The following is a 12,631-nucleotide window of genomic DNA, read 5'->3' on the forward strand; positions in this document are numbered from 1 at the left end:
TGAAGGAAGGAGGAAACCCACACAAGGAGAACACACATAACTCCTCACAGACACTGACCTGAGTGAGGCTTGAACCCACATCCCCAGGCCCCGGGAGGTGTGCAGCATACACACCGCTACTACACAACTACTTCAGCACCGTGCTGTATGTGTGTCCAACTGTTCCTGTGATCATAAGGACACACAAAGACAAAACAGTATGACTGGTTGTAAATACAGCAGCTCTCAGCCTGACCCAACTCTAACCTAAACCCCCCTTTGACCTCTTACAGGGATCCTAATAAAATATGCAGCAAATAAATAAATTCACACATCAACCAATGACCTGTTCAATCAGTCAAATGCTCTCACAACATCAAGCACTGCACAAAGTTGTGTGTAAGCGTGCAAGTCGTACGCCATCTAGTGTCAGACATAAGAAAACCGTCTTCTCCATTTGTGTTGGACTCAGATGGAATTTGGCCTCCACCTTTAACCCATCTGTGCAGTGAACACACACATCACTGTTGTGCATCAATTGTATGGTAGTTGTTAGTGTTCTACTAACTGTAGTCTGCCACAACATTATAACCACTGGCAGGTGAAGTAAATAACATGATCTCATTGACCTTAACAGTTCTTAAAGGTCAAACTGCGATGGCTAGACGACTGGGTCAGAAAATCTCCAGAACATCAGGCATCAGGTCTTGTGGGGTGTCCCCAGTATGCAGCGGTCAGTTCTAACAAAAATGCTCCAAGGAAGGACAAGAAAGGAGTGCTCCCTCATACAATTGATGTGATCCATGGAGGCCCCACCTCACAACTTACTGGATTTAAAGGATCTGCTGACAATATCTTGGTGATGGACACCACAGAACGCCTTCAGAGGTCGTCTGGAGTCCATACCTCGACTGGTTGTATATTATAAAAATGGACGTTTATGTAGGATAGTGCTTTATTTTAGGTAGCTGCACAACTTGGTGGGTGACACTACCACCGCCACATTGGAGATCAGAGTTTGACTTCCTTCCTTGAGGTTAATTTCCATTCACATTTAATTCCTTGCTCCCCACAATGCCTATACACAGGCCAGCAGAACCAAATATACACAATATTGGCAAAAGTATTGGGACACCTGCTCACTCACTGTTTCTTCTGAAATCAAGAATATTGAAAAAGAGTTATCTTGCTTTTCGTCTCTACTGTCCAAAGAAGGCGGCTTTCTACTAGATTCTGGAGCATTGCTGTGAGGATTTGATTGCATTAGTGAGGTCAGAATGTTGATGAGGGTCAGGAGGTTGGGTGATCATGGTGAAGCACCATCATTCCAGAGAACACAGTTAGTTCCACTGCTCCACGGCTCAATGCTGGGGGGCTTTATACCCCTCTAGCCCACACCTGGCATTAGGCAGCATGGTGCCAATAGGTTCGTATGTCCTATTCTATTGGCAGTGGTAGGGACTTAGACAAGCTGTGGATGTGCATTTGCACATGTGTGTCAGCAATGGGTACAACATGTAGTGTATTTCTCCTGAATAACTGTGGTCTAATAGGAATGTTAAGTAAATTAGTCCCACAGGTGCTATTCCTTGGCCTGTGGCAGGATTCAGGGTCACATCTTCTAATGCTTAGTTTACTTTCTCTGAAGCAGCAGCAGTGTGTTGAATGTGACACCAGGGTGATGTGTATGTGTGTGTGTGAGTATTCAGTAAACTCTCGAACTCTGTAAGTTATGAAATACTGGCACGGGTGTGGAGCATTCAACGGAAACGGTGCATCATACGAGCTTGTGTCCTCAAATGCCCTGCATGCTCAAAGGATGATTCCAGTTCTGAAAACTTGAAGCTCATGAATCAACAACATGACTCCAAACCACTGAACTCTGTCATTCTAAATCACAGTGCTGCAAATCTCTACAATCTAATTCAGTCATTTACATGTAACACACCTCCAAATACCGATTTTCAAAATGCAACACCCTGATTAACAACTAGTCCCACTCACACACTCAGTGGCATCTAGATGTTAGTTCAGGGGTTAGGCCTCTTTCATTCTAGACAAGTCACTGAAGTGAGACTAGCTAGTAATCAGGGTGTTGCATTTTCAAGACCAGTGTTTCTAGCTGTGATTTAGAATGATATCTGAGCAAGACCACATGGAACTGGGCTTAGAGTTGAGCAGTTTGGAGTCGATCTTCAAGTTTTCAGAGTGCATAGTTCCGTTTTGCATGCATGCAATGTGGCAAAAGCTAACTGTAATAGCTTCAATGCAAAACCCAGATTACCAGCAGTCTCTGTCGTACTGCACCGGTGCAAACTCAATTGAAAGAACACTTCAGGCTTTATTCAGTATTAAAGAGGCCTCAAGTGAGACCTCTACAGGTGGTGGACTGATTCGCCAGCAACCCACATGTTGTTGTGCTGTGCCGTCCACCATATTCACCATATTTCTAAATCCAAAAGAGGAATTTCAGTTATTTTCCGCAGCAGTGGAAAGTGTATGAAAGCAGACCCCATGAGTGCATGGCTCTACTCCAGGCAATGAAGAAGGAAGTGAGGGACAGGTTTTTTTTTTTTCCCTGCTGCTTGACCAGGGAGAAAATCACACCTGGTGTGGATGAGGTCCTCTGGCATTGCTCCGGATCAGAGGCAGGATGCAGGGTGATCTGCTGCAGCATGAATGAGACTAGTTGGTAATCAGGGTGTTGTATTTTGAAGGCCAGTTGTTGAAGGTTTAAGTTTTCAGAATTGTGCGTTTGTAGTTCCATTGTTGTGTTTAGGCAGTTTTCAGAGAAAACTAGAGAGTCTAGAGAGTCAAGAGGCTGAAGATTTACTTGTGTCTGTGCTGGACATGACCAAAACTGCCATGTACCAGACTGACGAAACAAATCTGTGAAGAGAAAAAGGGAACTCCTCAAACTGCTGACAAAACTAAACCTCTCTGAAACATGGTGTTGAGGGTTTGTCCAGCTACCAGTGGAACTGAATCACTCATAGTTATTGAAGAAATGACAGCCCACAACGACAGCAGGGGGAATTCTGAATCAGACCTGCTCAGACCCAAACAGAGGCCTCAGAACTCAGGAGGGTGCTGTGCCCTGCAGTAGGACACTGACCTGAAGTAAACTGCTGTAGGAACTACAGGGTTTTCTGGGGGAACCAAAAGGTGGAATGTTCTTAACTGGCCGGCCACCTTAACCACTTGTGTTTTTTTACTCACTGATGACAAAAAGCCCCTGAAACCATCCAACATAGCATAAATCCAGATATTTGCTATCAGCTATCAGCCATAACAATAATATTGTTGAGGTCCTCTCATGTCCTCTAAACATCTCTAACCTATCACAGCATGGACTCCACAAGACCTCTGAATATGTCCAGTAGTAGCTGATACCAAGACGCAAGCAGAAGATCCATTAAGTCCTGTAAGTTGCGAGGTGGGGCCACCATGGATCACATCAATTGTATCAGTGAGCCGTGGACACCCATAACCCTGCTTGAAGCGCTTTTATTAGGAACACCCGACAATACCTGCCTGATGTTTTGGAGATGTTCTGACCCAGTCATCTAACCATTACATGTATACCCTACCCCTTGACAGGGGCCACTGTAGCTAGACAGACCCGGATCAGAGGCAGGATGCAGGGTGATCTGTTGCAACATGAGTGAGACTAGTTGGTAATCAGGGTGTTGTATTTTGAAGGCCAGTGTTCTTAGGTGCCCAGCATCATTGAGCAAAGCCTTTAGTACAGCATGACTAAGCATAATGTGTATCTTTTTTTTTTTTTTAAATAGATTTTATCCGATTTTTCTCTTTTATTTACACCCGCCAATTACCCAACACTAGTGAGGGCGGGGCAACACGCGTGATCCAACGCTTGTACAGTCAAGCCATTCATTTTCTGAACTGCCGCCGATGCAACATCACCGGGTAACCAACGCACCTGGGGGAAGTGCCGCATACCCACCACCCCATTTCGCGGATGCCAACAACATCAGATAGTCATATCACCGTCGTACACACATACTACTTGTTGTCACAACCCAGCCAGTGAAGGATATACAGGCCACAAGCCAAGAGGAAAGTGGTATTACATTTTTATTCTCAGTTCAACAGTAAACATGCTCTTAAAACACACCTAGAAAAGGACTGAACACCTAAAGGACGGAACGAGCGTTTTTACAGTGTTGTTCCAAGGCTTTGAGTGTTCTGCCACATTAACGTTTAGCTAAAGTTTAGTGAGTCACAGTCCGAAATACACACTTTTTCTCAAACGGATAAAGTACAACAACAGTCAGAGAAGACGTACAGAACAATGTTACTCACAGCCTGACTGAAGTAAAGTAGGTAAGTCCTGTTTTTTGTTAGGTCAGTTGAAGACGTTTAGCTCCTAATCATGGCCTTTGTGGTGTGAAATGTCAGGAACAGGCCTGAAAAAAAAAAAACTCCCAAAACTCCCCAATAACAACAACAACGCTCCAAAGGCAGCTCGAAGCTAGATCTTTCGGAGACCAAACCAAAGTTAGAGCATTTGTCCTCACACTTAAAAATATAGGTGCTACAAAGGATTCTTTGAGTGATACTATTGAACAGTGGTCCCCAACCCTGGTCCTGGAGGATGCCCTGTCCTGCACATTTAGTGTTTACCCTGCTCCCAACAAACCTGGTCCAGCTAATTCTCATTAAAAAGCCCTTCCTGAGACGAAGGTGGTGTGCTGGAGCAGGAAAGCACTGAAATGTGCAGAGCAGAAGGTCCCCCAGGGTGTTTGGAACCACTGCAACAGAACCATCATCATCTTCTCCCACTGAAGTAATAGGCTCACTGAAATTATGGGCTCATTTATTGCACGCAAGCGACTCCCACCATCACCTCGGTAAATTAGTCATTTTCTCAGGATGAGATGGACACCAGTCATGTGTGAGATCATGCCTATAAGCTCACACTCCCCAGTTTCATTCTTCATCCCTCCATCAGCAGCTGCAGGCCCATTTCTCCTGCTTCTCTCTCTCCACTTTGGCTTTTGCAGGTAGTTTAAAGCTTCCAGCCACTGAAGGTCCTTTCCTTCTCAACCGCCCCTGTCTCTTTAGCCGGTGGGCCAGCGTCATGAAGATGGCGTCCACCTGCTGTTTACCATCCCCTTTAGCCGAGCACAGGTAGAAAGGCATCCCATGGACGTCAGCTAAGCGCCTTGCCTGCTCCAGGGTCATGGAGGAGGCCGAAGAGGCAGTCAGATCGGCCTTGTTGCCGACGAGGACTCGAGGCACGTCATGTCCGAGCGAGTGCTGCCGACATTCCTCCATCCACACAGGCAGGCTGCGGAACGTAGCCGTGTTGGTGACGTCGTAGACGAAGAGGATGGCGTGAACGTCGCGGTAGTAGTGCTGCACCATGCTTTTACGGAAGCGCTCCTGACCTGCCGTGTCCCATAACTGCAACTGGACAGAGAGCAAAGAAAGGAAATCACATGATTTGTTTGGGATGGGTATAGGTTCTTTATGAACGGTACCAGTCAAAAGTTTGGACACACCTGCTTAATTGTGTGCCAATAATTATTTTAAAAACAAAACAATTATCCAAACGCTAGCGTCAGGAGGACACTTGTGATACATGGGTATCCACTGTAGTTAGGATGTCATGGCTGTCCCCACCCTTGCAGTTGTATCACACGTTTTTAAGATAAATGATTCAACCAGGTGTGTCCAAACTTTTGACTGGGACAATACATACATGAAATTCTTTTGGTCTTTTGGTGAAAGAAGTACATTAAGAAATAAGGAGTTAATACTGCAAAGGCTCCCCCCTACAGCGTCACCGCTTCAGTTTAGCTCTCAGGTTCAGATTATTCTGCTACTACCCGTCAAATCATTCAGCTCCAATAAAGCAGCTGTTTGGCTTATTTTACACAGCAGGTGCATTCTGTAGATGTCAGAACGAGACCGCATTTAGGTTTTTAATTAAAACTGAAATAATTTAAAATTAAAATTAAATTAGTAGCTAACTAAATAAGACCAAACAACCAAAAAAAAATTACAAATAAATAAGTTACAAAGAGATCAGGTAAAAATGGATCTTGTCCAAACAAGCAGAAAACAACCCAACCAAGTTGACCACACTGAGTGTCCTCAGACAACCGCAAGATAACAAAACATCAAGAAATGAATTGTGTTTTTGAGATTCCCATCACTACCACTGTAAATGACTCACTCCTAATGGCTGTTTACATCTAAACCCCTGAATTGTGCAGAAATATGCATAATTTAATACCAAAGGATCTCACAGATGCTTTTTTTAACATATACTTACTGTCACGCCAAAAAATTCTCTCTCCATTTTTTTTGCCATTTTTCACTTTTTTGACTGGCCTTTGTTCTTAACTCCAAATTTCATGAGGAAATAGAATGTTTTTGTCCTACTGTAAAGCTGCTACTTTGGAGATAGGAGGTTTTTGCGTGACATTGCGAGAACCCTTTTTGCTTTAAATTTGCTTTAACATAACAAAAATGTTCCTTCACTCCAGGAAAAAATGAGAGGCATTCAGGACAACATTGGATAAAATTGAGGAGCTGTTAGGATCACGCTTGCCAGTGACTAAGTAAGTCAGTGGGGCTATTAATGACAGGGTTGTGGGTTTGATACCTGGGATCTGCATTCTGCCACTGTTGGGCCCTTGAGCAAGGCCCTTCAGCCTCTCTGCCTCCCAGGTGCTGCAGCGATTGCTGCCTACTGCTCTGGGCATGTGTGCTCACTGTCACTGTGTGTTTCATTGACCAAACAGTGACACAATTACATACTATGTGTGTGTGTGTGTGTGTGTGTGTGTGTGTGTGTGTGTGTGTGTGTGTGTGTGTGTGTTCACTGCAAAGATGGGTTAAAATTGGAGACCAAACTTCATCTGTGTCCAACACAAATGGTGAATATGGTTGTCAGTCTAGCAAAAGCAGTGGTCTTTAACCCTTCTCACTGAGGTCTACCTTCCTGGATCGAATTCTAATCCAGCTAGATCCAACTAATTGCTTGAGAAGTCATTGATTGGCTGAGGGGTATAAAGCCCCCCAGAATTGAGGAGCTGTGGAGCAGTGGAAACGGGTTTTCTGGAATGATGGATGATGCTCAGAACTGTGTAAGATTGACATTTGGGATGAGTTGGGGGGTTGGGGATGAGTTGGGGGGGGCGATCATCCAACATCCAGCGAAAGCTGAAATAGAGCTCCACACAGAGACTTTACTGCTATCTGCAAAACCCACTCGCATGACCAGCCACACACTCCGGTCACAAGCTCAGTTCTGGCTCCATCTGCTTAGGCAACAGCAGATTCACCTCAGGCCAATCTGAGTGAAAGAAAGGCAGACTTTGTCTGAACCACTCTTTAACGGTTCTATAGAAAAATGAAGACCTTTTAGAGACAAGACTCCTGATTCACGTCTGCTACAGCAGACAGCTTTCCACCACAACATAAAGATTCAGTTCCTCCTTTTGAAGGCCACAAAACCCCCTCAAAACAAAGAGATTAGTTTCTGTTTCTTATTGCTACCTTTAAAAGTACATCGGAAAGACCCTAAAACACAAAACAAAACATGCAATTAATTCTCTCTGGTGAACACACACTGTGGTACAGCAGAACCTGGAAATCCCAGGGGCTGTGTCTTAAGAAAGGTCGTCTATTTTCAGCCGGTCAGTCCAAATCCCAATTTTCTGGCTAGAATCTAGAACGTATCCAGATTGATTTTGATAGACTGGACTGGAAAGAACCACATGCAATCTGGACCCAAACCACATCAGATCCAGTCGATTTCTACAGATGCGTCTCAGTCTGGGAGCTCTGGCCGCTCAAAGCTCCAGGTTTTCCAAGTTACTAACAAAACGACGGACAACATCATGTCCAGCGCGACCTCCACCTCTCCTGCCTCCTCATATGAAAGCAGTACGTTAGCGCCTAAGTCCTTTCCACAGCAACCCATGCAGATAGGTTTGTGATGTCCAAACACGCGAATCTGATCTGAACACTTGCAAATAACAGTGTGGACGGTCATCTGACCAGATCTGACTCAAGAAACAAACCCCATATGCCTGCAGTCAGAATGTAGCCTTAGATGAGTGGTTCTCCATACAATACCATGCAAAATCTTAAGAATTAGAATTTTAGACACTTTTAGACTGTAAGTGTTGAGAAGGTCTGCCTCTAAAATGACCGGTTTAGACACTTACTTACCAGAATTAATGTCTAACTAAGCCAAATTAAAAATGAAGGTCGTTCTTCAAAGTACTCTTAATTTCTACAGAAGGAAAATAATAGATTTCCGATGCCATGCCACAGTTGTCATATTTTTTTCGTCAATACTATTTTTTTAACGATTAGTCTGGTTCTGATTTAACTTCATACTTAACTAAATTATACAAAATTAAAAAATGGGTCTTGCCTTTATGATCAGCTGCAAAATCAAGCATAGCAAAAGGCTGTTACAAACAGCCAAATAAGAAAACAGGGGTCATGGAAATTTTAAGAAAATAACTGAAAGAATATTCCTTTTTTTTTTTTTTTTGTTGCCAGAACTGTATTTCAGAACATGAATGAGCCCCTGATTTTTAACTCCTGGGCCCTTATTTAAAATCCAGGTGTAGTGTTGAGTGCTTGTCCAGCCTGACAATGGACCCCCCAGTCCGCTACAAGCAAGGCGGTGTTGTTACCCACTACGCTACACCAAACACTTACACACACATTTTAATATAAATAAGCTAGCACCAGACTGACAGGACAGGACAGGACAGGACAGGACAGGACAGGACAGGACAGGACAGGAGGAATTGATTAAGAGAATTTAAATGGACACATTAAGCTGTACAATTCTGCTGCTTTCACTTCTGCTTGAGTCGATTAAGCAATAGCAGAGTGGGGAATACAGGAGCATAAAAGCGTGCACTGTGGTCTTGTGTCCTGTATTACCCCTCCGCTGTTGTCAAGACTGTTAAGAGGCATCCAGTGCAGGTACTCACAAAGCTGCTTCCAATTCCACTTGGGAGATTTTCTGAGTTTTTGCCTGATCGTGACGATTTGATGTTCAGGCGATTGTCATTTCTTTGGCAAGACAAGACCATATTGACCATTTGTGACGAACACAGATGGAATTTGGCTTCCGCTTTTTCCCCCACCCGTGCACTGGACACAAACAAACACAGTGGACAGAGAGCACACATGCCCAGAGCAGTGAGCAGCCATTGCTGCGGCGCCTGAGGAGCAAAGAGGGTAAAGGGCCTTGCTCAAAGGCCCAACAGCGGCAACTTGCCGAGCCCGGGTATCAAACCCACAACCCTGTCATCAAAAGCCTGGAGCTCTAACCGCTGCCCCGTAAGCATTGTGATACTACATGCACTGAAGTCTACATGCACTTTACATAATTAGTAATTAGTAAAAGACAGAGACAAAAATAAAATAACGTAAGACATGAAGGATCAAAGACCCCCAGTGAGCAGCCAACGACAACAGTGGCAAGGAAAAACTCCCCCAGAGCTGGAGGAAGAAACCTTGGAAGGAACCAAGTCTCACAAGGGGGACCCGACCCGTCCTCCTCTAATCAGAACTATTTAAAGATTATTGATAAAAATTACCAAACTATCTATACTGTTGAACTGCTCTGATCATAATCATAACATACTAATCATGGTGTAGATAGTTAATAGTGGTGATAGTAATAGTGGCAGATAGTTAAGAGTCCATGTTCAGTAACTCCCACCCCTGGTCCTGAAGGACCACCTGCTCTGCACATGTTAGTGGTTTCCAGCTCTAACACACCACTTTTACCTTAGGAAGGGTGTGTGTGTTAATTAGCTGAACCAGGCGTGCTGGGAGCAGAGTAAACACTACAGTGTGCGGGGCAGGGGGCCCTCCAGCACCAGGGTTGGGAGGCACTGCTGCAGAGGATGAAGTACTCTGTACTTTACTGAAGTTGTCTTTGGTAACTGCTTTCACTTCTGCTTATTTTACTTGCCTACATGTGTTCAGGCTCCTGTATTTCCCTCTGCTGTTGTTGTCGAGAGTCTTAAAGAAGCTTTGTAGAGCTGCAGTATTTTAGTGGGCTGATTTCCCAGCTAATCTCCTGTGTTTATCCACTTGGTCTGAAAACCTGATTCTACACCTGCACTTCTAAGGTGGATTGTGAATAGAGGTCCAGAAATACACTCAAATGGTTCTTTGAGGGATCCCAACCACTTTTGGTACCATGAAGAACCATGTTTGTAACTGTGAAGAACCTTTTTTAAGAATATCCACTTAATGTAAAGGGTTTTTACCAATAGAAAGGTTCTTAGTTCTCATTTTTAGGAGTGTATTACAATCAGATCCGCACTGAATTAGCTTTCGTAGTCTCAGACTGATAACTAATTTGATTACACCCAACCAGAAGATGCCTATTGCAATGTCTTTGCCCATTTTGAAGCCCTGATGCCCACATTTTCAACAGTTATTGGAGCTCCTTTGACCTGGTAAATTAACCTGGCCATGGAAAAACTAAAAATCTACAGTTGGATTTTTCTAATGGAAATGACAAATAAGTGAGAAATTGATATGCAAACAATAATATGATGAAATTATAATTACACTTAAATGAATAAATGGATAACCCAACTTACTTTAATACAGTTTTACACAGGTTTAAAATAATACTAATAAACAACAGTATTTATGCATTATAATGTGCAGAAATGAGTCTCTGTTGGAGATAAGAACTTATCTACACCTTAAAAAAAAATCAACAACACATGTAACTTGACCAGGGGTGTCCAAACTTTTGCATGAGACTGTATTTATGATAATTAGGCTAAATTAGGCTTCATGCAACCTCCTTTGGGAGATGGTTTGGTTTGAGGCTACTTCTACAGCAGAACTGGAGCTCCCAGAACTTTACCTTCAGCTTCTCCCCCTCCACCTCCACCACCCTCTCTCGAAAGTCGACGCCGATGGTGGCCTCTGTTTTGCTGGGGAAGTTTCCTGTGCAGAAGCGGTGTGTGAGACAGGTCTTCCCCACTCCAGAGTCTCCCAACACGATCACTTTAACCGTACGACAGCTGAGGGAGTCCATCATCTCTGGAGGGCTGATCACACAACCACGACCAAACACACACACACACTACTACACGAGTCAGGCTACATCAGAGCCTCAGAGGAACTCAGCCCACGTCTCGCTGCTCTTGCTGCTCTTGCTGCTGCTGCTGCTGGAACGGGAACACAGGGTCTAATGAAGAGAGGAAGAGGAACCTGGGTTTATTAGCCAGCCTCCTGCTACTAAACACACACACACACAGTGATGGAAATGTCCGAGTTCATTTTCCACCACAGCTTTTTTTTTTTTTTTTTTTTGAGGGATGCTTTTTGTATTTCCAGTCCACCTTAAATGAGGCCTAGTAGCATATACAAGCCATTTAGAACGGGGTGACGTCACTGCACTAGTCTAGTGAGCACCATTTAAGGTGGAACGGACCATAGGAAATAGTGAACGAATTGAGGCAGTGTAAATAGCTAGAGATAGGGGGAAATTATTTTAAAAATTGTTGTCAACAGACTGACAGCTTTAGATTGAAGTTTTCTGACTTTTTACCCCAGTAAAGAAATTTACGCAAACTTCAACCAATTACATGTAGACAGGCATTCATAGTGGGGTTGGTGTGAATTGGTTCATTGAAAAGACAGAGACTGGCTGCTGATTTCCTTGGATGGATGGATGGATGGATACTTTATTGATCCAGACAGAAATTTAGCAGCCAGTAGCAATTACACAATTTAGCACAGTAATACAATACATGCATTTAAACCAACCAGAGATGAAAAGTCAGTGCAATTATAAAGGATAAGGAATTAATAATTTGCTGCAGGAGTGGGTACCAGTAGGTAAATGACAGTACTGAATAACTATGTGCATATAATTGGTATTTAAGTGAAGTAAAGTGTCAGTAGTGTCCAGGAGTGCAAATGTACAGGATTTACAGTAAAGTGTAAACAGTGCAGATTAAACCTAAGATTAAACATAAAAGACTCAGTCCTCATCCGTCCTCCTCCCTCTTTCGGCCCCAGTGGGAAATGATGACGAGGATGATGATGATGATGGAAACCAGGCTCAAACCATGGTTCAATTCTCCAGCCAGACAAGTTACACTACACACTACACCATTAAGAGACCATGTGCAAGACTCCTAATACTTTCAACTACCTGTGTAACATGATTAAAATTTAAGACCTCATTAACATCTGTTCACTTCGTCCATCTTGAGGATCAGGGTAATATATCCATCACACACAGTAGCTAAAATCTTATCAGGATACAATCCAGATGCCAGTCACATGAAGTCAGCCAAATTTCAGAAACGTCATGTCTACAAAACCTTCTTCTTCTAGTCTTCTAAATCCTTGTACATTGACTTCCATGAAAAGTTAAAGTTTTAACCTACTCCTGTGAAGCTGCCATTTTGGAGATATTTAGTTGTATTTGCATTACTGCGGCAATATGTCATGTTAGTGTTAACATATGGGTACATCTGAAAATTTACAACATCCTTCATGTACCTCAAATGCAAAAACAAAATAGGTTTTAGCTCAAACAGGGTCAAAAGGTCAACATGAAAATTTAAAGAAATCACCAAATGTTCACCACACTAATCAAGCT

The 12,631-nt window shown here is 43.4% G+C and overlaps 2 protein-coding genes across 3 annotated transcripts in view; both read right to left on the bottom strand.

Annotated features, from left to right (window-relative positions):
• htra3a (HtrA serine peptidase 3a) overlaps positions 1-2,612 on the bottom strand; it is a 23,300-nt gene extending 20,688 nt beyond the window's left edge. Inside the window, exon 1 of the mRNA XM_072677202.1 lies at positions 2,587-2,612. Coding sequence (XP_072533303.1) covers positions 2,587-2,612 — 26 coding nt within the window. The remainder of the gene's footprint in view (positions 1-2,586) is intronic.
• A 1,447-nt stretch (positions 2,613-4,059) lies between these two features.
• rab33bb (RAB33B, member RAS oncogene family b) lies at positions 4,060-11,173 on the bottom strand. 2 transcript variants are annotated; one of them, XM_072677115.1, is made up of 2 exons: positions 10,880-11,173; positions 4,060-5,409 (listed from the first exon to the last, which is right to left on the bottom strand). In XM_072677115.1, exons 1-2 carry the CDS (start codon positions 11,054-11,056, stop codon positions 4,951-4,953), a joined length of 636 nt encoding a protein of 211 aa, XP_072533216.1. In that variant the 5' UTR covers positions 11,057-11,173; the 3' UTR covers positions 4,060-4,950. The 2 variants fall into 2 exon arrangements, with proteins under 2 accessions (XP_072533216.1, XP_072533214.1); XM_072677113.1 differs by having other exon boundaries at positions 4,060-5,415.
• Positions 11,174-12,631: the final 1,458 nt, after the last annotated feature.

The sequence above is a fragment of the Salminus brasiliensis genome, chromosome 4 (assembly GCF_030463535.1).
Source record: "Salminus brasiliensis chromosome 4, fSalBra1.hap2, whole genome shotgun sequence".
Classification (NCBI taxonomy): Eukaryota; Metazoa; Chordata; class Actinopteri; order Characiformes; family Bryconidae; genus Salminus; species Salminus brasiliensis.